Below are 21,573 nucleotides of genomic sequence, written 5' to 3' on the forward strand. Positions count from 1 at the left end.
TTCCCATGGAATTAGGACTTGAGTGCCGATTCTGCAGAGAAGTCCTATCACGTGTCTGCCCTCACCCACACGGTGGAGGGCTTTCAATGTTACAGAAGTGCTGTGGGACGTACATACAGAAAAGCATCTCCCATGGTGCAAGTGGAGCGTTCCCCAGCCTGGCGCCCTCCAGATGCTTTGGACCTCAACTCCCATCAGCCCCAATCAGGAATGCTGGAAGTTGCAGTGCAAAACATCTCGAGGGCACCCAGTTGAGGGGGGAAGGCTTGGCTAGGGTAACATTTAAAGGGCACTTCATACTTGCAGACAAGGGTGTTAGAGCTGAAACAGTCAGATTGTTACCTTCCCCTCTTCCCCCTTATGTAGAAGGGGATGGTGCCATACTGGAAGAGAGGGGCTGGCAAGCGTACAGGGTGAGGAGTCCTGTTTTGTTTCCCCAGCTTTAGCCAGTATTACCTGCGTACTTGCAGTTTTTTTCTAACAGTCCTGAGAACAGCTCTCCTTTAAAATTAAGTTGAGACATGCCAGCTTCCGGGCTGGTCAGGCAGGGGCAGCGGCGGAGGGGGGTGGAGACAGGGGGTTCTACACACACACACTTTTATTCTGAATGGCATATTGTTGGCACAGATTTATATCCCTATATAAACGTTTCCAAGGAACCTCACATTCTCAACAATCAAGGCGAGAAAATCTAATTCACAGATCTCCATCTGGTAAAGCTCGGATCTGCTGGTTATGCCCCAGTGTGGCCAAGAGACAAAGTGGGACTATGCCTGCCTGCCGATTCCATGCCCTTGCTTGCTGAGCACTGACAGCAGCATCCGGTGATGTGGGCTGAGGAGTGGGCACTGCCCTTGACACCCCCTTACATCTCAACCCAGGAGGGGGCAGAAGTCGAGATCTCCAGACGTTTGGGACTTCAACTCCCAGAAGTCCCTGCCAGCACAATCGATGGTCAGGAATGCTGCGAGTTGAAGTCCAGAACATTTGGAGCGCTACTTTCCGCCCGCCTCTGCAGCCTGCCCAATTATCGTCTCTTTTTCCTTGGGAGCACCCCTGGAGTGACCAGGCCCCATCCGCCAGGAACTACACCAGAGAGCTACGTGAGGTGGGAACCCCCCACTTCAGAGCTCGCCTCAGCCACGAACAAGCTACCATTTGCAGTGGTCTCAGGGGTCCCGAGGACACCGTTCCAAAACCCGCTACCGAATCAGAGAGAGGAGCGTTGGGTACCCACAGTGGCCTCAGGAGGACTGAAATTAAATGGCCCAGCCGTGCCCAGCTTTGCTCTGAGCCTCCCCAAAGCCTGGCTCGCCCAAGCTGGTTCCCCCCTGAACACCAGACGCCTCACCAATGCGGCTGTCCATCACGTAGGTCTCGATGATGGTGCTCTTCCGGCACAGGTCCTCAGCCATGGAGGCGCTGCTGACCTCAAGGTGCTTCACCTAGTGGAGAGAAGACTGCGTCATGACTCCCTGCCAGTCCCGCTTCCCCTGAGCCCATTGCGGCCCAGCTCTGTCCAGGTCTCTTCAACGGGACAGGTCAGCCACCTTCAGATCCAGCCAGCCTCAGAGGGCATTGCTCTCGGTCTGACTCGTACCCCCGTCCATGGTAAACCATCTCTGATTCTGCTCCCTGGGCTCATCTCATGAGCCTGGTCTCTGGACACATCATCAAAAGTTCAGAAGTGGCTCCTACACTGAGAGAAGCAGCAGAAACACGCAGAGTGCAGGGGAAGAGATGCAACACCACCACCCTTGTCTCTGCTGGGACCCTTGAGAACTGCAGCAGCATGGGGGAGTGGAGCATGGGAGAGATCAGCTGCTGCAGGCTGGAAGAAATCTGGTTGCTACATTCTGGATTTTGTATTCCTGGGGCAGCTGTTTGCCGTTTGTAGTGTTTATTAACGCCTCAATGCATAGGAAAGGTTTAGTTTATTTGGCTCTGGTTTACACATACAGTAACTGATAAATAATACTTGATATTGTAAAGGTTGATTTTGGCTATTTTGTAAATTTGAAATATTATAATACTAGTATCAGTGGAATGAATGTCTTGGGTTGCTTATTATTGTAGTGATGTACTATTAAAATGATACAGTATATCGGTATGCTTTCTTGTTTTTGTGCTGTTGTTTTGTTTGCCACTTTGGGCACTTCTTGTGGAAAAGCGGCATATAAATAAAATGATGATGAATGTAAGAGGAGCCATGCTGGATGAGAAAAAGGTCCATCTAGTCCAGCATTCTGGTCACATAGGGGCCAACCAGGTGCCCACAGGAAACCCACAAGTAAGACGTGAGTGCAACAGCACCCTCTCCCCCATATTCCCCAGCAACTGGTATACATAGGCTCCCCGCCTCTGGTACTGGAGATGGCATATAGCCATCAGGACTATTGATAGCTTGTTCCTCCATGAATTTGTCAATGAGGTTCCTCCTGGGACTGGGCTCCCCAGCTTTCTTGGGCCTGTCCACAGTCAGTAAGTCAAGCACACGCAACACTCCCAGCAGGGCTGGCCCAAAACATTTTGCTGCCCAAGACAGAGGACAACATGGCGCCCCCTCCATTCCATGTACAGAAGCTGACTGGACTGGCAGCTCAATCTTACTTCAACTGTGGTGATGGGACAACATCCTCCGTCTCATCTGAGGGCAGCAGGCTAGTTTTGGGGGGTGTTTTGGAGGGATACACAGCTCTGTCTTCCAAGTGGGGGGAAAGGCGAGGGAGCTCAGGAGGAATGATGCGGTGGGGTGGGGCTTACCATCTGCTGCCTGAGGTGGGTTGCTTCATTCTGCCTAATGGTAGGGCCGGCCCTGCCTCCCAGTCAATGAACTCCTTGCATGGGAGTGGAGGAACATCTGCCAGGGCCACCGGACACAGGTGTCCCACTGAGCTGCTGGTACTTCAGGAGGATGAGCAAAGACCTGGCAGTACGGTGCATCCCAAAGCCCCTAGCTGGCTGTTCCCAAACCAGGTCCTTGGATTTCAATACCTTCTCTTCCAAAAGCCACTTCTCCTGCTGAACATCTGCCAAGCGCTGGAACAGCTCGGAGATCTCCTCGTCCGAGAGGTCAGCTGGCCGGGGGGGCTGTGACTGGGCCTGAGGGCTGCCGGTGGTCGACTGCAAATGGAGAAGGCAATGGGGAGATGGCCATTGGGGGCCCTTTTCATGCATCCACAATCGCCTCCATGCCACAATGTTTGGAGAGTCCCCCAGTTCCCCCCTCCCTCCACATCACCTAAACCACTGATCCCCTACATAGGAAGGCGCCTTATACTGAGTCATGGCCCAGCATTCTCGACACTGATGGGCAGCGGCTTTCCAGGGTTTCAGGCAGGAGAAGTTCCTGCCCGACCTGGAGATACCTGGGACCTCCTGCATGCCAAGCAGGAGCTCTGCCACTGAGTGATGCCTTTGCAAAGTGCTGAAGGTGGCCTAGTCCGTAACTTTAAAACAATGGTTTATAGTGTATAAAAATAATTTTGAAAGCAGTAATGACAGTGACATAAAACTGAAACAGTAAATCCAGCTCACGTAACTGGCCATCCACCGTCTCTCCACCCACCTACAGCATCTGAAAATGGATGCCTGTTACACAGACATCTAAGGCTTGGGAGAGAGGAACAGACAGCCCAGCTCTTGAGGTAGGTCGATCCACAATAGCTGGGCAGCCTCTTGCAGTTGATGTTCGAATTTCCCAAACCGAGAACACCTGCAGCAGGAGAACTTACTGATAGTTTCAACAGGGGGCAGACCCATATGGGGCAAGGTGCTCACTAAGTGATCTTGGGTCAAGCCTGTGAAATGTGTGTGTGCCGCCCTATCCCCAGCCCCCAATTCTATTTGCAGGCAGCTTTCCCTTCTAGCGTGCTTAAAGGTGATCCATTCCATTTATGTTTTCTACAACAATCCAGATCTTGATACATGAGAAAGACAATTTCATGTAGAGACTCATGCATGAGATGCAAACTATGGACTGGGAAGCCTTTGGCAAGCCCATTGCTTGGCTTCAGTCCTGTCTAGGGATATACCTTACAGGCCTGTGGGAAGCATTACAGAAATAAAGGACTGGGAGTTTTGTGCTGGGTTTTTATACTGGCTTTATTGGGTTTCTTAGGGCACAATCCTATCCTTGCTGGCGAGGGAATGCTGGGAGTTGTAGGCCTTTTCTCTGTCTAAACATGCATAGGATTGTACCCTTACGGAACAATCCTATGCATGTTTGGGCAGAAAAAAGGCCTACAACTCCCAGCATCCCCCAGCCAGCCATGCTGGACTTTTTTCTGTCTAAACAAGCATAGGATTGCACCATTGTAGTACTAAAATAAAACATTTTAGTAGAGGATTTTGAATTGTTTTTACATATTTACTGACAGCTTTTAGTCGAGTAGCAATTTCTGGCAGAGCGCACAGCTTATAAATACCATAAACAGAACAGTGTGCACAAAGTGCTCTGAACTGTCAACGCTTGCTGCACAAGCTCTTCTAAGGACTATCATTACTACGGCACGAGTTAAATCATTATAGGATTAACTGAAGGTGGAATCTAATATCCACATTTTCCCACTGGAAGATAATTTGGTGCAATTGTCATGCGGTGGGTTACACATAAAGCAGAATGAGCTGACTGCGTGTGGGTCGCTCTCATGTGACCCAATTCTAGGTGGATCCTGAGGCACAGCAACAGCCAAAGAAAAGTTATTGTGATATAGATGTGATGTTTCCACTCCCAAGGCCAAACATAGACTTTCTTCATTCCACAACTCTACTGGACTTTAATTCTGTAAGAACTTTAATGCACATCTTTAAAATCAATCATGACAGATTGCTTCAGTCACACATTGTGAGGTGTTTATCCAAGGCCTAGACTCTGCTTTGCTTCTTTGGGAATTGAGGAGCTCTGTAAAGTTGTAGATGTCCTCTCTGCTCTTATTTTATGGGACTACGGGCAAGATCTAGACTATGGATGATGTGTGGCTGCCCTGGAAAATAGCACCACTGCCTTGAGTTCTCCCTCTCTTCGCTATAATGTCTGGTAAATTTCCCTGTTTGACACCGACATCCTTACGCTGTGGGTTTCCCTGTTCCACCAGCGGCAAAAAATGTTTTATTTGTTACATTTCTATCCTGCCTTTCCTCAAGGATAAGCTGATTAAGCTAAGAGTCAGTGACTGGCCCAAAGTCACCCAGTGAGCTTCAAGGCCAAGTGGGGATTTGAACCCAGGTCTCCCCAGTCCTAGTCCAACACTCTCACCACTGCATCACACTGGCTCTTAAAGCAGAGAGCAGGCAAACCCAGTGTGACGATGCTGCTTCACGCAGCGAGTTTCATAGGTCCTTAGCAGGGAGAAAGACACAGGGGTGGTGCTTTTGGCAGCATCCTCAAGTCTATCACCATGACCCTATTTCAAGTGAAGGGCTGCTGGGCTGTTTCTTCTTGCTCTCCAATATTGGGACGCAGCTTCAAGGGTGCTATTCTGGATTCTGCTTAAAGATGCTCCAAGGGCAATTCCCCCCGCTTTATGGGAAGGCCCCTGAGGAAGTGAAGCTACAGCCAACTGCTCAAGCCAGACCAGGCCCCGTCCAAGAGCTCCAGCACCTTCAGCTCCTACAGTCAAGTGTTTCTGCCCCTAGGCACCCTCACCTTGTTACTGCCAGCTCCAGATCCCTCTCTCATGATTTCACGATAGCTGAAGGACGAGATGCTGCTACTGTCACCCGTCTGCGCCCGGCTGGGTGAGCTGATATCCGCCAGGACAAGATCCTCAATTCCTGGAGGGCAGAGAGCAATGTGAGAATACCAGGAAAGGTGCGGTTTTGGGGGGTCCAAGGCTGCTAGGAAGGCTCAAGCACTCCCCCTGGACAACTTGCTTTGCAACCCGCAGTTGTGCAGTGGCTAGCTGGGGCAACTCACTGGCTAAGGAGAAGCACTCTCTGCATCAGGGGTGCGGAAGCTCTTTCAGCCCCAGGGCCCAATTCCATTTCGGAGAATCTCTCAGGGGCCACATCCCAGTGGTGGGCAGGGCCAAAGGCAACATAGGCAGGGGTAGAAATACCAGCCTATTTTAGCTTAAAGCTGCTACTGCCAGTAACTAAGCCTGAGGAGGGGCATTTCAACCTTTCAGTGTGGGCGAAAGCTGCACAAAAGCTGGGAAACCACCCAATGATGGGTGGTTGAGGGAAAGGGGGCGGGACCAGGGGAAGGGGGCATAGCCATCTCCGGATCCCTGGAAGGTCGGACTGGGATCCCAGGAGGGCTGGATTTGGCCCCAGTCTTGAGGTTCTGCACACCTGCTCTACATGCTCAGAGACAGTAGCTTCAACAGCCAGATTGCATACACTAAGAAAATGACCCGAAACGCAGGCAATAACAAATGATACAGTAGACAACAGATGGGCTGCTGCTTCCCAAAGGGAGCTGGCACCAAAAAGCTCCAGTTCAAATAAACACCCATTATAGCTCTTCTACTATTTTTGCCCTGCCCAGCTCTGAACATAACTGGATGCAAAGAACTAAGTGGTGGTTAGAATAGATCCTTGTGGATCCAACCTCTAGCTGATTCTACTTTTCTGTATGTTCTATGTATAAGGAATATTCTGGAAAAGATGGTGGCAGAGGCTGGGAGAGACTGCAGGAGTTACCTGAGCACAGGCATGCAAGTTCCCTTCCGAGTGCTTTGAAGCCAAGTCCTGCCCTAAATTGATCCCTATACTTATTACTTCCCTCGTCAACTAACTCTTTTCCTTTCCTCCCTCTCTGCAAATGCAGGAATCCCAGGTGGCCTAGAGGAACTGGACAGTGAAGATCTTGTTTACAAGAATATGCACGGTCCCAAGCAGAGGTAAACACTCCCAAACCATTAGCCACAGATAAGGGATGGGGAACAGGCTGCTGGATCCTGCATTCTCCTGGCCTCTCATGCAGAAATTCTCCACACTCCCTCTACTGGCCTTAATCATGGTTAAGGCTAGTCAGGATTTGCTCTTAACCAGGGTTGCTTAAAATCAACCCAGGGTAACACTAACTGTGGTTAAGGGCAGTGTTAACAGAATTCTTAACCATAGTAAAAGCTAGTAGTCAGAGGGGCTTGGGGAAGTAGCACAGCCCAAAGCCCACTCCCCAGCCTTAGCTAAGGTATCAGAAGCAGCATGTTTGCAAGGGCCCATGGGGGATTCCTTGCTCATGGGCTCAAGTCATTTCCTTGTGTTGAATTCTCAGCTTGAAGCGTCCGCATCGCATCCTCTCTTGCTTATGAATGCTTCTAATGCAATATTTATTGGACTGAATTTATACCCCGCCTTTCTACCAAGGAAATGGTGCTCGAGGCAGCTAAATGGCCTTCCTCTGATTACGATTTACTGGACTGTTCTGGGTTACAGTTGCAACTGGACTGTTCTGGGTTACAGTTGCAACTGTCCTGTAGGCTTTTAGTACTGTCTAGGCCGGATGTTTTATGCCAGTGTTTGTTGTTTTTAGGTTTGTTGCTTTTATGAATGTTGGCTGTTTTATCGCTGTATCCATTTTTTACTGGATTTTATGGTTGTAAGCCAATGTTTTCCAAGGCACGGAAGTGTTCCAAGTACTGAAATCCATTGCGAAGCCCAAGAGAGGAAGGTGAGGCTGAAAAATAGTGGCTGCAATTGGACATCATGATGGGGATGAGCTGCACCTCTCCCTCCCAGGCACACATACTGCCACCCCTCCACTGGCACGAGCACAAAGAAGAGATGTGGTGCTTCTGCTTCTCTTTTAGATTAACCACAGCCAAGCGTGCTGTCAGAACCCAACAAACTGGTGAATGCTATTATTCATTAATTTATTACAATTATTTGGGTTGTATGCAATGCTAGTCTAACTGACATCACATTCATTTTAATGGGTCTACTCCAAGTAGGGCTAACTTTGGATACAACCCTTTATACCCTTAGGAAATCCTTCTTAACTATGGCTTTCTTGAAACAATCTAACCGCAAACCAAGCTGACTTGGTTCAACAAAGTCAGGATTAACCACAGTTTCGGGTTCAGACAGCATGCTCAACTGCGGTTAATCTAAAATAGAAGCGGAAGCTTCTGATCTCCTCCGAGGTGCATTGGTGGAGGAGAGGGGAAGGAGGAAGCTGTGAGCCCGGGAGGCGGGGGGAACTAAATTCATTCCTGTCATGGTATACATCATGACACCGGAATGGAGCCGCTATTCTCAGCTTTAGCTACCTCACAGCATTATTGTGAGGATAAAAGCAGTGGGTGGGTGGGGGCACGTACACTACTCTGAACTCCTTGGGAGGAAGGTCAGAATATGAATCTGATTTAGAAAATCACGCACACATACGAAGCCCAATGACAAGGAACACTTTTAGTAACGCAGACTGCAGACTGTAACTTCCAGTACAGACCATCGGGTGCCTTCACCAGACCCCTTAAGCAACGAAGCTTGCTTGCCTTTGTTTTTTAAAAGAGCAACTTGAGCAACACTGACTGCAAACATGCTTCTAAGAGGGGAGGTGGCACCCAAGATGAGAGGGACCCCAAGCAGCTTGCCCAGGAGAGTTCCGGGGGCAAGGAGAGTTCTTCTTTCCTTCTGCTCCCTGTCCCAATTCCCCCATCCCTACTTAGCAGACACCATAATAAATGTGTTCATTGTTTAAGGTGCCACGAGACCCTTTGTTGTTTTCCCAACTTATCTAGTACAATTAGCATCACAAGAGCCTCATCTGCCATTATGGCTTTGTTTTTGCAATGCACACAGTGACCCGGTTCGCATGTCATGGCTACCCAGGGTTCGTCTAAACCCTGGGTAGTCATGAAGGAACAGGAGCAAGTGTGCTGCGTCTCGCCACTTGATCACTGCAGGTGGACGGAGCTAAACAACCCAGGGATGTTCTGTCCCTGGGTTGTTTAGTGTAACGCCCGAACCAGGAACTATAGGTTGCCTGGGGGGGAGACAACCTGGAGTTAGAACCCAAGAACAAACCACGGGTTCTAACTCTGGGTTATCTCTCCCACAACAACCCACAATCCTGGGTTCAGATGTCGCACTATACAACCCAGGGACAAAGATGCCAGGGACTGAACCTCGGAGTTTCTGCGTGCAAAGCAGGGGCTCTATCACTGTGCTACAGTCACGTCCCAATTGGGAGTAAAATCGCAACTATTCACTTATGCAGTATATTTGATTGTGAGCGAAATGTGGCCCTTGCCCCTGGTGAGCCCAGCCATGGAAAATCAAGGCTATGTCTTTCTACATAACCCCATCCCCTTTATCTCCAGAGCTCTACCCTGTGCTCTGCTTCTTGGGACACATTAGAGTGCAGCATCTTTCTATATAAAGTCTCCCAAATTGTGGCTAATTATAAAAACAGGGGCATAGGAAAGGGAGAGGCAGCAGAATCTGATCTTGACAGCAAGCAGAGAGCCGCCATCATCCATCATGCCTCAATTTAAAAAAAAAGAAAAGGGAGGGGGACAAGAAGGCATTTCTTCTATTTTTTTTTAAACTAATCAAAACTTCTATGTATGTCCTGCTTTTACATGGGTCTCAACTGTGCCCCCCATAATCCAGATTACCAACCAGCTCCACACCAGCTTTGCTGCAAAAATTCACCCCCCCCCTTTCCCAGAAATGGCATTTCTAGCAATCATGTTGCCTGCCCAGCATGGTGGCGTGGAGAGCTCTGCGTGGAGCGGAGAGCGCTGGGCGCGTAGGAAGTGAGAAATCCTACAGGCGAGCGCTGCAGCTGCCTAGCCTGGCTGGTGAATTTCTAATCCGGGGCTGCATGAAAACAAGAGACGCATTCAGTGCTGGGCGCCTGGAGCTGCCCAAGGCAGGCACACCTCCCGAACCCTGCACGCACGTGCCTCAGCCCCCTCTTCAAATCCCCCTGTCTACGCAAGCCCCCAACCTCCTCCTCCTCTTCCTGGGGGAATCACTTCCTCCTTAGCTAAGCTTAAAGCTGCAAGCTGAGCTGGAGGTCACTCACCCTTTGTCAAGAAGAAAAAAAAGGGGGCTGGGGATGCGGATGATGGCTTTAAAACATAACTCCATGCTGGGAAAAAGCCTTGTGGAGGGAGAAGGGTTGTTTTGTGCAGACTGCTGTGTGTAGGGGAGTGGGGGAGGGCAGGTGCACCACTACAACAAAAAAGAGAGAAATTCAGGGCGAATGAGATCAAAGCAGCAAGATCAAAAAGCATCTCGGGCCTGCAGTTTGCCGGGGGCTAAAGGATAGAGCCTCCTGGGCCCCAAGGAAGAATGGCACACTTCAAGTCTTCCTTCAGAGAGAGAGAGAGAGAGTCTGTGTGCATGTGTTGGTAGAGACAGTGTCTTCTGTAGCTTGTTCTGTAGTGGCAACAGCTGGCAATTCCTTTCCCAGCCAGAGAAGCCAGGAGGCATGCCGAGAACCACTTAACGCACATTACTTTGCCCCTTTAAAAAAGCCCCGCCCCCCGAACACGCTCTATCCACTCCGTTGCCCTCAAAATCCGTGTGTGATGAAATGCCACCCCAGTCCCTGCAGCCCTTTTGATGGTGCTCTTGGCTGGGGATGATGGGAGTTGTGCTCCAACACACCTGGAGCGTACCAGGCTGGGGAAGGCCGGAATATCGCAACCATTCAGTGACCCTTGAAGCTCTGACAGCCAGGGCTGCTCCTCTGGTCTTCCAAATGCAGCCCTTTACATAAGCAGGGTTCTCAGACTGCACAGGAGACACTGATGAAAGAATCTATCTGTTGTTGTTGTTGTTCAGTCGTGTCCGACTCTTCATGACCCCATGGACCATAGCACGCCAGGCCTTCCTGTCCTGCGCTCTCTCCCGGAGCGTGCTCATGTTCATATTCATTGCATCGCTGAATCTATCTGTACCACACAAAAAATCTGATGCATTTTGTTGGCAGCGTCCATGGGGAGAAACTCCCACCCTTCCCCACAGAAATAGAAACATTTCCATGCAGCTCTCCTCCCTGTACAGTGTCCTGACCAGGTCCTCCAGCTCCTTGTTGCGCCTCTGATCTTCCTTTGACTTCTTCTTCCCACCTTCCTCCTCTCCTTCTTCACCTGCACCCCCCCCAAGCTTTCACCACGGAAACTAACATGCTCCGGCAGTGACCTCATGGCCCAGCTCTGCCCCAAACCAACACGCCTCTGCCAATGTATCATGGTGCAGCAGAGGCGGCCCCAGCTCCTGCACCCACAGCCTCTCTCCCAGGATTCAGCCAGATGGCTGGTTGAAGTGCTCTGCTGCTTTCGATGCTTCCACCCCCGCATGGCTCCCTCCCACCAGCAAGGCTAGCCACCCTCCCTGGGCCACGCAGCTGTGTCGGCCAGGTGTCTGATTGACCACAACGCCAGCAATGCAGGTGCTGGCTTCCTACTCCAAGGGCGTCTGCAGATGGAGGAGGTGCCTTCTATTTCCCCAGGAAGGTTTCTCGTGTCCACAACAATGCTGAACCAGGAGCTTCAAAAGCTGCTGTTGGAGCAAGTTCTTACTCATTTCTGGAAACAGATGCACATTTGCGCCAAATGTTTCACTTCTTCCAAGCACGGAATTCGAAGTGGGCTTGATGCGGCATTGGCGGGCGGGGTCATAAACAGGCCTAGCGGGAATCTTGGGCGCCCTTTGGCAGAGGTCCTAAGCCAGCCCTCCTCAACCTGTGGCCCGCCAGATGCTGTGGGCAACAACTTCCATCATTCCTGATCATTGGCTGGGGCTGCTGGGAGTTGCAAGACATAGAAAGTGGCGGGGGGGGGCGGGGGGGAGAGAAACAGCAGCCGATCCTTTTCCTGTCCAATACTTTTAAAGGAAAACATGGTTACTTTCAAAATGTGCGTGCCCTTCTCAGCTGGGACGCCATGTGTGTATTTTTGTTCTTTGGGCATTTGTACCCTCATAGAGAAATGCAGAATGAGAAGCTACCCCCCCACCTCTACTGATTTACAAGAGGATATGGTGATCGCCTCCTCCAGCTTCTTTCAAAACCACGCCATCTTCCCCACCGCACCACCATCTAGAGTGGATGGGAAGACCAAACTCAGACCCTTCCCTGCGGGTAGCCCCCTCTCACCTGTCCGGGTCTTGCTATTGGTCAGGATCTCCTGGAGGCGCTCCTGGAGTTTGTCCGCTCGCTTCCGTTCCAGGTGGAGCTGCCGTTTGAGGTCTTTCAGCTGTCGTGGGGGAGGGAAAGGCATGGGGGGACATGAGGGCTGGCGACAGGGCTCACTAAGGCTTAGCCCCACAACCCAGTTTCAGTTCCAGGACTCAGCACTGAATATGCAGGTGTTAGAAAATCAAAGCAGCTTGCCACGGAGTGTGTGCAGAACAGCTGTGGGACCACAACTCAGCACAGAGTTGAACTATGGAATTTGCTACAAGGTGTAGTGACGTGGCAGTGAATTCCACAGTTAAACTATGTGCTGAGTTGTGGTGTAGCGATGGTCACCCATTTGGATGGCTTTAAAAGGGAATTTGCCAAATTTATGGAGGATAAGTCTATCCATGGCTGCTAATCATAACGGCTATTTATTACCTTGGGTATCAGAGGCAATATGCCTCTGTATACCAGTTGCTGGGGAACATGGGCAGGATGGTGCTGTTGGACTCATGTCTTACTTGTGGGTGTCCCATGGGCAGCTTGGTTGGCCACTGTGTGAACAGAGTGCTGGACTAGATGGACCCTTGGTCTGATCCAGCATGGCTCTTCTGATGTTCTTAACCATCCAAACCATAAGAAAAGGGCAGGGTTACACATAAAACTCATCACTAATTTCAGTTTCCAGGACCCTGATGTAAGCAGCGTGTGTGTGGAGGGGGTTGGGGGGAATGTAGTCATCTGTGTGATTGTCACCCAAATGACTGTGCTCCATTCAAAACAGGAAGTGCTAATCTAACTCCACTGGAACTGGGACCCCTTGATCCAAATAGAACCCTCAATTAAGGTCAGGAGGTGCAAGTTTGAGGCGGCTTTGGGGCCTCTGAATTCGGGCATTGGCTGGAGACCACAGGGCCCCCGTGATCATAAGCAGGTAGAGCCTTGCGACAGCCCAGCTGCTGAGCAGCGAGGCCAAGTTCTCAGTGTGGGAGGAGAGGCATGGGCACAGTGCAAGGATCACAGAGAGTCTGTCGGTTAAAGGGAAAAAGTGAGGCTCCACGCCCCAACTTGGGGGGGCGGGGGGCGGACTTGATTCTAGCAATCTGCCCTCAGTCATCCAGCCGCTGGCTGCTGGTTGCTTGGCTCACCAGCTGGGCGGGAGGAGAGAAGCCAGACCAGCAGGATCTGCGTGAGACACGGCTCAGCAAGGAGCGAGGGGGCTGCCGCCGTCACTGCAGCAGCTCAGAGTCGCACGCAGCAAAGGCCCTCGGGCAAAGGGACCACCAAGGGAGCAGAGTGGCTGTGCCTTCACCGTTGACAGAAGCCCCTTCCTTCTCTCTAGGCCTTTGGCCCTGGCTCCCCGCCACAGGGAGCTCCAAGTGGCGCAGTGCGGTGCGCAATTGCTGCTGTGGAGTGGAACCATCTTGCTCCTCACATTCTTGTTTAGCTTGGGGGCGGGGGGGGGATGGAACTCAGGAACCTTGCAGGGGAGGCTAGTGGCTCCAACGTCAGTGGGGTCTTGCCTTCGAGCCCACCAGCAACCCCAGCCTCAAATATCCTCCGAGCGATGGCAGGACAGAGAAAGAGGGGGCGGGGAGAGGGATGCCCTCACAGTCTGTTGGAATGATCCCAGAAGGAGACGGAGAGTCAATGGCCACGGCAACCAGGAATGTGTTCAGGGGTTACGCTGGCCCTTCCCGCAACCTGATGCCCTCCAGATGTTTGGGACTGCAGCTCCCAGCATCCCTGACCATTGGCCTTGCTGGCTGGGCTGAATGGGAGTTGAAGTCTGAAACATCTGGAGGGCACCCGGTTGGGGAAGACTGGGTTAGATCAACAAGGTCTCCCCTTCGTTGTATTTCATGCCCCCACCGGCTCCAAACTCTAATTCTCTGCAGGGAACTCCCCAGCTTACCGCTGCGCTGCCTTTCTTCTCCAGGATCCGCTGCCCATCTACTGTGTCCTTCACCTCCTGCAGGGAGACGAGGCTGTCACACATCCACCCTTCCTGACGCCACTGGGCTGAGAGGTGTCCAACTATGTTTCCATCACACTCTGAGGGTGGTAACACACTTGGCAATTCTCTCCTCTGCCCATCTCATCCTTACAATTATCACCCTGCTGGGAGGCAGAATTATCACTATTCAGGGACAATGATTTAACTGCTTGGTCGCAGTTGGGCTGCACATTGAGGACTCTGGCTCCCGTCTTCAGATTCCTGGGATGCGGGTGGGGAGCAGGGAGGAAATGGCTTTTTTTCATTTAAAAAAATACAGCAAGTTTCTCGTCCTCATTGTGACAGAAATCCCCTTTTTAAAACAGGCACTGAAGCACTTAATTTTTTTTAGACTTTTGACGCTTCCCCATCTTTGCTTACACAGTTTACTTCCAAATCCTCTGGCCCCATCTACTGTCCACCAGTATCCCAGAAATTGATTCCTGCTTTCTCTCTGCTATTGTTCTATTTCGCCATTAAGGGCAGTACATCCAACCTTAGCGTGGGTAGCATCCCAAGAGCTTTGGTTTAAACTGGGCTATACAGAATGGGAAGGTATCTGGGGAGTTGCACTGGGACTGCAGAGCTGAAAGGCAGCACACTCAATCCTCATCCATCGGCCAGGAGACCAAGGCATCTTCCCAGGGAGATCCTTCCGACTCCCGGGAAGAACATCTGGGCAACGGGAAGACCAGCCTGGCCCCGTCCATCAGCCAGAGAAGGAGCAGCTTGCAGGTAGTTCGCTTCCCTCCTCCTTGCCAGAAAGGACACCTGTAACTAAGAATTAATGCCCAGGTTTGCTTTTTCCCTCCTCCCTCCCAATCCATTTTCCTCCTGTGTCATGTCTTTCAGATTCTACGCCTGAGAGCAGGGACTGTCTTGTCACTAACCTTTGTAATCTGCTTTCGAGCCTTTTTTGGCTGAAGAATGGGGTAAAAATGTTAATGCTAATAATAATGCTAATAATATTCCTGCTAATAATGCTGCTGCTGCTAATGATAATCATCATCAACCTGAAGCAGGATCCAAGAGAGCCAAAGTCACCCCAGCACCAGTCAGTGTCCATCTAGTACAACAGAGCAGGGGTGGCATCAACTTGGGGACCAGGGCTACTGACTCTCTGGGAAAAAACAGCCAAGTCCAGGTCTGGCTGTGTGAACTGGGGAGGGATGGCGCCGCCTGCCTATCTATGCCAGGCACTGCAAGCACACTGAAGAAAGACGCCCAATCCAGCAGATGGACGATCCTGGCAGGAGGAAAGGGAACAGATGGAGCTAGGAACTTCGTGCTGCCAAGCACCAGTTCCCGGGGGAAGCTGGCAGGCAGCAGCACATACACACCTGTTTCAGCCGGTTGATTGTGTCCATGTGTTCATCCCTGGCTTTTCCGGTCTCTCGCAGCTCCTCCTTGGTGGCTTCAACCTCTTGATCCTTCAGCTTCAGAGGAGACAACCCAACAGTATGTGTGTGTGTGTGTGTGGGGGGGGGATAAAGGGAGAACTACACATCTGGTGGCAAATATGGGATTTCCAGTCCCATGTTTGCTGGTGACGTGGAAAATGGCAGTGGCTGATAGGGGACATTTTGCAGGGGGGACAGAACAAATGGGGGTGGATGGTTAAACCTTTGTCTGTGCCCCAGCCATTTGCACACGCACACACACACACACAAAACCAGTAAATGTGTCAAACGTCTGGGGGTGCAGGGGAATACAGAGGAAAAGTGGCTGGCAGGGGAAGGGTTAGGCCCCCCAACACTTCTCCCCTGCAAATGCTCCACTCCACTGCTTTGCACATCGACAGCAAACACAGGGATCAGGAATCCCACGCTGTTCCACACTCACAATCAGCACTGCCCACCCCGTCACACCTTAAGGGCTGCTGGAGAGAGAGAGAGAGAGAGAGCGCCATAATCTAGTCTCCAAGATTATACCTACAGGACACACCTCAATTGGATTAAGTGCCGGGGCTTCCTCAAGGGATTCTGGGAAAGGTGGTTTGATGAGGGTGCTAGGGATCAAAAAGTTCCCTAGATATCTCCTTTCCACACACCCCTCCACCGCAGCCACATGCACAGATAGGTGTAGCACCCTCCTATGATGCTAAATGTGGACACTTCTGGGGTGGGGTGGGGTGGGGTGGGGTGGGGAGCAGTGTCACAGCACGATAACACCACAAGACACAAGTACTGCTTTAAACAAACGTGGCGCAGAAGGGCTGCAGGACATCCTGGGGTCACCTCCTACGGTCTTTCCTAGGAGCCTAACTACCTCCAGCCCACTGCACAAAAGAACATAGAGAAAAGCCAGGCTTTGTCCCACAGATCCTCAGCTGTGTTCACTCAGAGATGGGTGGGCACACAGGTACCAGACGGGACGTGGCCCACTGGAACCCCAACCCCCGCCCACCAGCCCATCTAAATGTCACATGTAAAAATGAGGTTGGAGACAACGCTAGCAGAAAAAACACACACCTTATTTATTTATTATGAGTCTTTTTATACTGTCCTTCAATTCCTAGGGCAGTTTATGAGAAAGAACAATAACAACGTAAGTAGAAAAGAAGAAAAAAATGTGTCAAAATCATAAAAGTAGCATGAAACAGTCAGCTGGGTTGAAACTGTAGCTAAAAAGCTTGGGGAAAATAAAAAGATCTTTGCCTGGTGCTGAGAAGACAATGCGGTAGGTGCCAGGCAAACCGCTCTGGGGAGAGCATTCCACAACTGGGGTGCCGCCACCAAGAAGGCCCTGTCTGCAGCAGCTGCCTGCCTCATCTCAGATGGCGGGGGCACCCAAAGGAGCCCTTCCACTGCAGACCTTAATGTATGGATAGGTAAAACTGGAGGCAGGCGGTCCACTTGCACTCCCTCACCCCTGCAGCAATGATTCATGCCACCTTCGGGAAAGGCCCAATTCCATTTAGTTCAGAATGCAGGTGCCAGAATTTTAACCAGCCAAGCTTGTTTGGATCACATCTTGCTGGTTTTAAAAGACCTTCACTGGCTCCCTGCTTGCTTCTGAGCCCAATTCAAAATGCTGGTGGCTTAACTTAAAAGCCCTAAATGGCTTGGGAGTCAGGCGCCTGAAGGAGTGCCTACACCCATCTCAACCTGCTTGCAATTTAAGGTCACCTGCTGATGCCCTTCTGAGCACCTCCCCCATCACAGGCGAGGTTGACGTCAACTAGGGAGAGGTCTTTCTTGACTGTGGTGCCCCAGTTCTGGAATTCCTTCCTCACGGAGGACCTGCCTGGTGCCAACATCGCTATCTTTTAGGCACCAGGCAAAAACCCTTTTTTATGCATCCGGGCATTTCAAGGAAGGTTTCTGATCTTTTACCTCAAGGATGAGTAATCTCCAGCCTGCAGACCAAATGTGGCCCTCCAGGCCAGCCCAACATTTATCTGCCCCCTTAATCTGTGGCCTGTTTGAGTACGTTCTATTTTAAATTCATTTTGTTTTTGTTTTTGTTTTGTTTTTCTGTTGTTGTAAACTGCCCTGGAATCCATTTTGATGAAGGGTAACATAAAAATATGTTTAAACAAACAAACTCAGTCTGGTTTCCACAACATTCAGCCACATTCAGTGGCTGAATGTGGGTTGTTGTTGAACTGTGGGTTGTTTGTTGAACCGTGGGGTTAGCGTGTTGTCTAAGCCCAGGACATTTTCCGCAGGGTGGCTTGTTAACCAGGCAGTGTGGCTTATTTTTCTTGAAGAAGCCACCTTGAGAACCCATGGTTTGTTGCTGGGTTGTTCAGGGTGGTTTCAAGCCACCCTGCAGAAAATGTCCTGGGTTCAGACAGCACACTAACCCCACGGTTCAACAAACAATCCATGGTTCAACAACAACCCACACTGCACCGCTGAGTGTGGGTTAGTGTGTTGTGTGAGCAGCCCCGGTCACTCACGCAATTTGGGTATAGCGCTTCTAGTTCCATCGTCTGAACCGCTATGCTTTAGGGCTCAGTTCTCGGAACCAGACTTGGATATAGCTGGAAGGGACCAGACATTCATCACACTTAACTGCCAAGCCAAAAAGCAGGATGCTCCACACAACAGCCCCTGTCCCAGATTAACTGCAGCACGTTGCCACCACAGAGCAGATGCAGACAAGGCGCACCCACCCACAGTGGCCTACGAGCTGGTAGCCTCCCACTTCAAGGGAGCTCATTGGCCAGAGTTCAGAGTAGATCCCTGCCACGTCTCCTGGTTCGGAAGACCCAGGATAGACAGCGACCCCTCCCCATACCTGCAAGTCAGCCACATGCTGCTCCTTGCAGACCCGCATGGCCTCTGCGTGTTCCTGCTGGTGCTTCTCTATCAGCTCCTGGGGAAGAGGGAGAAAGGATCAGATCCCCAGAACGAGACTGGAAGGAGACCGAGCGCATGGGCTCCATGGGTCATTCTAGGGGATGCCGGCTTGAACCCGAGACCCATCAGTTAATGGGGTTCAGTAGCATGGGGAACACAATCTCAGGGTTCCACAAAGGGAGGTGGGGAGGGAACGGTGTTAGTGCCCCACATTTCTCGTCTAGGCTGTCACCTCTGCCTCTTTCAGCCGCCGCTCAAACCAGCCCTTGGTGCCATCCATAGACTGGATTTGCAGGCGCAGCTCCTCCACGGTTTGCTGCATGGACTCCAGTCCCTGGCTACGAGCCTACGAGAAAGGGAAGAGAGGCAGGCATTGCAAAGTGTGAGGGGAAATGCAGCAGACCAAGGGTTCACTCAGGAGAAGGAAAGGCGGGACTGGGTCTTGATGGACTCCCCCCGCCCTTTACAGTGGAAGCAACTGAGCGCTGCTTACACTTTATCATCGAGGAACAAAACACTTATCGTTACCCACAGGCAAGGAGGGTCAGGGCTGAAAGAGGGCTGTATGAGGGGTGGTGCTGGTGGGGGAGGAAATACGTCTCTGTGTATTCTGTGCACAGCAAGACACATTATACCTCCTGCAGGGATTGGATGGCAGTTGCAACACTGTCCCCCAGTTATTGTACTTTAGTAGGATCCCTGGGGCAAAATGGAAGCCATTCACTTGTATGGGGAAAAAAGGAAAAGGGGTGTAACAAAGGGACACTGTTGGGGTGGGGAGCTAATGTGAAACCTGCCTTGGGTGACTCCTACCTGCAAAGCCCAGCACCAAGTTCCGTTTCTTGGTCATGACAGAATGTGAAACCAGGTTGCTGACAGACAGACAGACCCCAAGCAGCGGCTTGTGTACATCCTGGGTTGGATCCCTATTTAGTCATACCTAACAGCAGAGCCACTGAAATTGGTGAGATTTATTTCAGGGCTAGCTTATGTTCCACTGAATTCAATGGGACTACACTATGTATGACTACATCTGGAGCTAACTCAGGATCTAGTACTCGTACAACCTTTCATTTTGCGTTTTCTCCCACAACTGCATTGCAAGGTAGGTTGTTACTTCTCCCACTTAGAAGACAGAAGACACAGAACCTAGCACCCTGAAATTCTCAGCTTCTGTTAGAAGAAAGAAAGTTTCTGGTCCTTAAGGTCGGAAGGTGCTCATTTCCACAGGAATGCCTGACCTGCGCCCCTGGTCCCTGGACCAATACCTTTTCCTCCTTGAGCTGGCCACGCAGCTCATCCTCCTGCCGCTTCTTGTGCTCGTGCAGCTCCCGCAGCTCCCGCTCGTAGCGCGCCCGCACGGCCAGAACTTCCTTCTCGTGCTGCAGGCGGAGGTTCCCCAGCTCTTCCTTGTGGCGTCCCTTCTCCTGCAGGGTCTCAATGGCCATCTCATCTAGCATGGCCTTGCGCTTCTCTGCCGTCTGGAAAGTGGACACAGGGCCAAGCAGAGCTGTCACCCCACATCAGGACGACTGGCACTAAAGAACCCAGCTCCAGATTCCCCCGCCCCTCCGCAGGCCTGAGCAGGGCCAGCCCTACCCTTAGGCAGGGTGAGGCAACCGCCTGAGGCAGCAGACGCTGGGGGGAGCAGCGGAAGCTCCTGGCTGTTCCTCATGAGCCCATGGATACTCTCTCTATTGTAGAACAGAGCTGTCTACACTGCACGGCCTGTCCTGGACCGCCTCAACTAGCCCATGGTCTCAGGTGTGGTGGAGGATGCTATCCCATCACCAGTGTTAAACTGCCAGTCCACTTAGCTTCTACACATGGAATGCGGGGAGCCACCATCCTGTCCTTTGCCTCAGGCACTGAAATGTCTTAGTCTAGCCCAGCAGCTGAGTGCAGAAAGGCTAATTAATCAAGCCCAGCTTCCTAAAGCTGGGAGCCAAGTCAATCACATTTCCTAGGTTATACCCCAGAGTTTTGTGAGGGGAGTATTATTATTTTGGGAAGTGCAGGTTATTACATGCGTCTGATTAGGAAGTGCACAATTTGAATCCATAAGATTCAGGTTTTTTTAAAAACAAAACGAACACAAAATGTCGTATTTCTAGCCTTCAAAGTTGCAGAGAGACATTTGGAAGTATGTGGGCAGTTTTTGGAGAAAGCCTAGAAAGCAGGAAGAACTCAGCAGGTTTCCATTAGTCAGCAGATGCAAGAATCTGAGTTGTGCTGGGGGGGGTTGGCAGAGAAGAATGCTGGCCATATTCAGACACAACAGCAAACGATTGTTTGGTGTTACATCCATGAGCAGAGCTTCAGGCTTACATCCCCCCCACCCGCACATTTCCCTTGGCACACTGGGGATTTCTGAACTAACTTCCTGTTTACTTTTATATACCAGCATCAAACTGCGGTTTGGGATCCTGGTTTAAGGGCGAACAATGGTTTAAGCAAACCACAGCATGCCATGTTCAGACACAACAGCGAACTATGTTTTGCTGACAAACAGGAGGTCAGTTTAGAAATCCTAGCACACAACAGGAAGGGGAGGAAGTGCAGGAGCCCAAGGCTGTGCTCTGCTTGCACATAAATGCCAAACCATGGGTTTGGCATTACATCTGAATGCAGACGCACAGTCCAGAGAGCGTTGCATTTGTTCAGATAAACTGGACTCCAAAACAAGATTAAATCCTCTGCCAGCCCCTGCCTCCCTTCTCACTTACCTTCCTGGCTTCATCAAGGTCTTGTAACAATCTCTCCTTCTCCTGCCCAAGTTCTTGTAGCTGCTCCAGGAGACGAGAGTTGGCCCGGAGCGACTCCTAAGACAGAAAGTGAAGACGGCTTACACTGCTGTCCTCTAGGACCATTTCCTCCCCCACTCCCAATTCTTCATTCAGCACCCCAATCCTGTTAGAGCCCTTCCTATGCCTCTGACAGAGGGCTAGAAACAGCCAAGAGCAAATAAACTGAGAATAGTTCTCCCATAACACACTTGACCCACCTCACACAGCTGTTCTAAGGATACTGAGATGAGCTGCATCAGGGATGGAGCACCTGTGGCCCTCCAGATGTTGTTGGACTACAACTCCCACCATCACTGGCCATGCTGTCTGGGGGCTCATGGGATTTGTAGTCTGCCAACATCTGGAGGGCCACAGGTGCCCCAGCCCCAAACCACCGGA

At 51.1% G+C, this 21,573-nt stretch overlaps 1 protein-coding gene across 6 annotated transcripts in view; it reads right to left on the minus strand.

The window, feature by feature from the left end:
- Positions 1–21,573, minus strand: part of GRIPAP1 (GRIP1 associated protein 1) — a 66,019-nt gene that overhangs the window by 14,761 nt on the left and 29,685 nt on the right. For all 6 annotated transcript variants that reach the window (XM_084836196.1, XM_084836194.1, XM_084836191.1 and 3 more), the window contains 10 exons: positions 21,115–21,210; positions 19,657–19,869; positions 18,621–18,734; positions 18,327–18,404; positions 15,422–15,517; positions 14,001–14,057; positions 12,062–12,161; positions 5,648–5,775; positions 2,995–3,123; positions 1,352–1,445 (listed from right to left, as the gene is read on the minus strand). In XM_084836196.1, the coding sequence (XP_084692322.1) occupies positions 1,352–1,445; positions 2,995–3,123; positions 5,648–5,775; positions 12,062–12,161; positions 14,001–14,057; positions 15,422–15,517; positions 18,327–18,404; positions 18,621–18,734; positions 19,657–19,869; positions 21,115–21,210 (1,105 nt within the window). The remainder of the gene's footprint in view (positions 1–1,351; positions 1,446–2,994; positions 3,124–5,647; positions 5,776–12,061; positions 12,162–14,000; positions 14,058–15,421; positions 15,518–18,326; positions 18,405–18,620; positions 18,735–19,656; positions 19,870–21,114; positions 21,211–21,573) is intronic.

This window comes from Heloderma suspectum, chromosome 2, assembly GCF_057233095.1.
Source record: "Heloderma suspectum isolate Gila_16-S chromosome 2, 16-S_ref, whole genome shotgun sequence".
Classification (NCBI taxonomy): Eukaryota; Metazoa; Chordata; class Lepidosauria; order Squamata; family Helodermatidae; genus Heloderma; species Heloderma suspectum.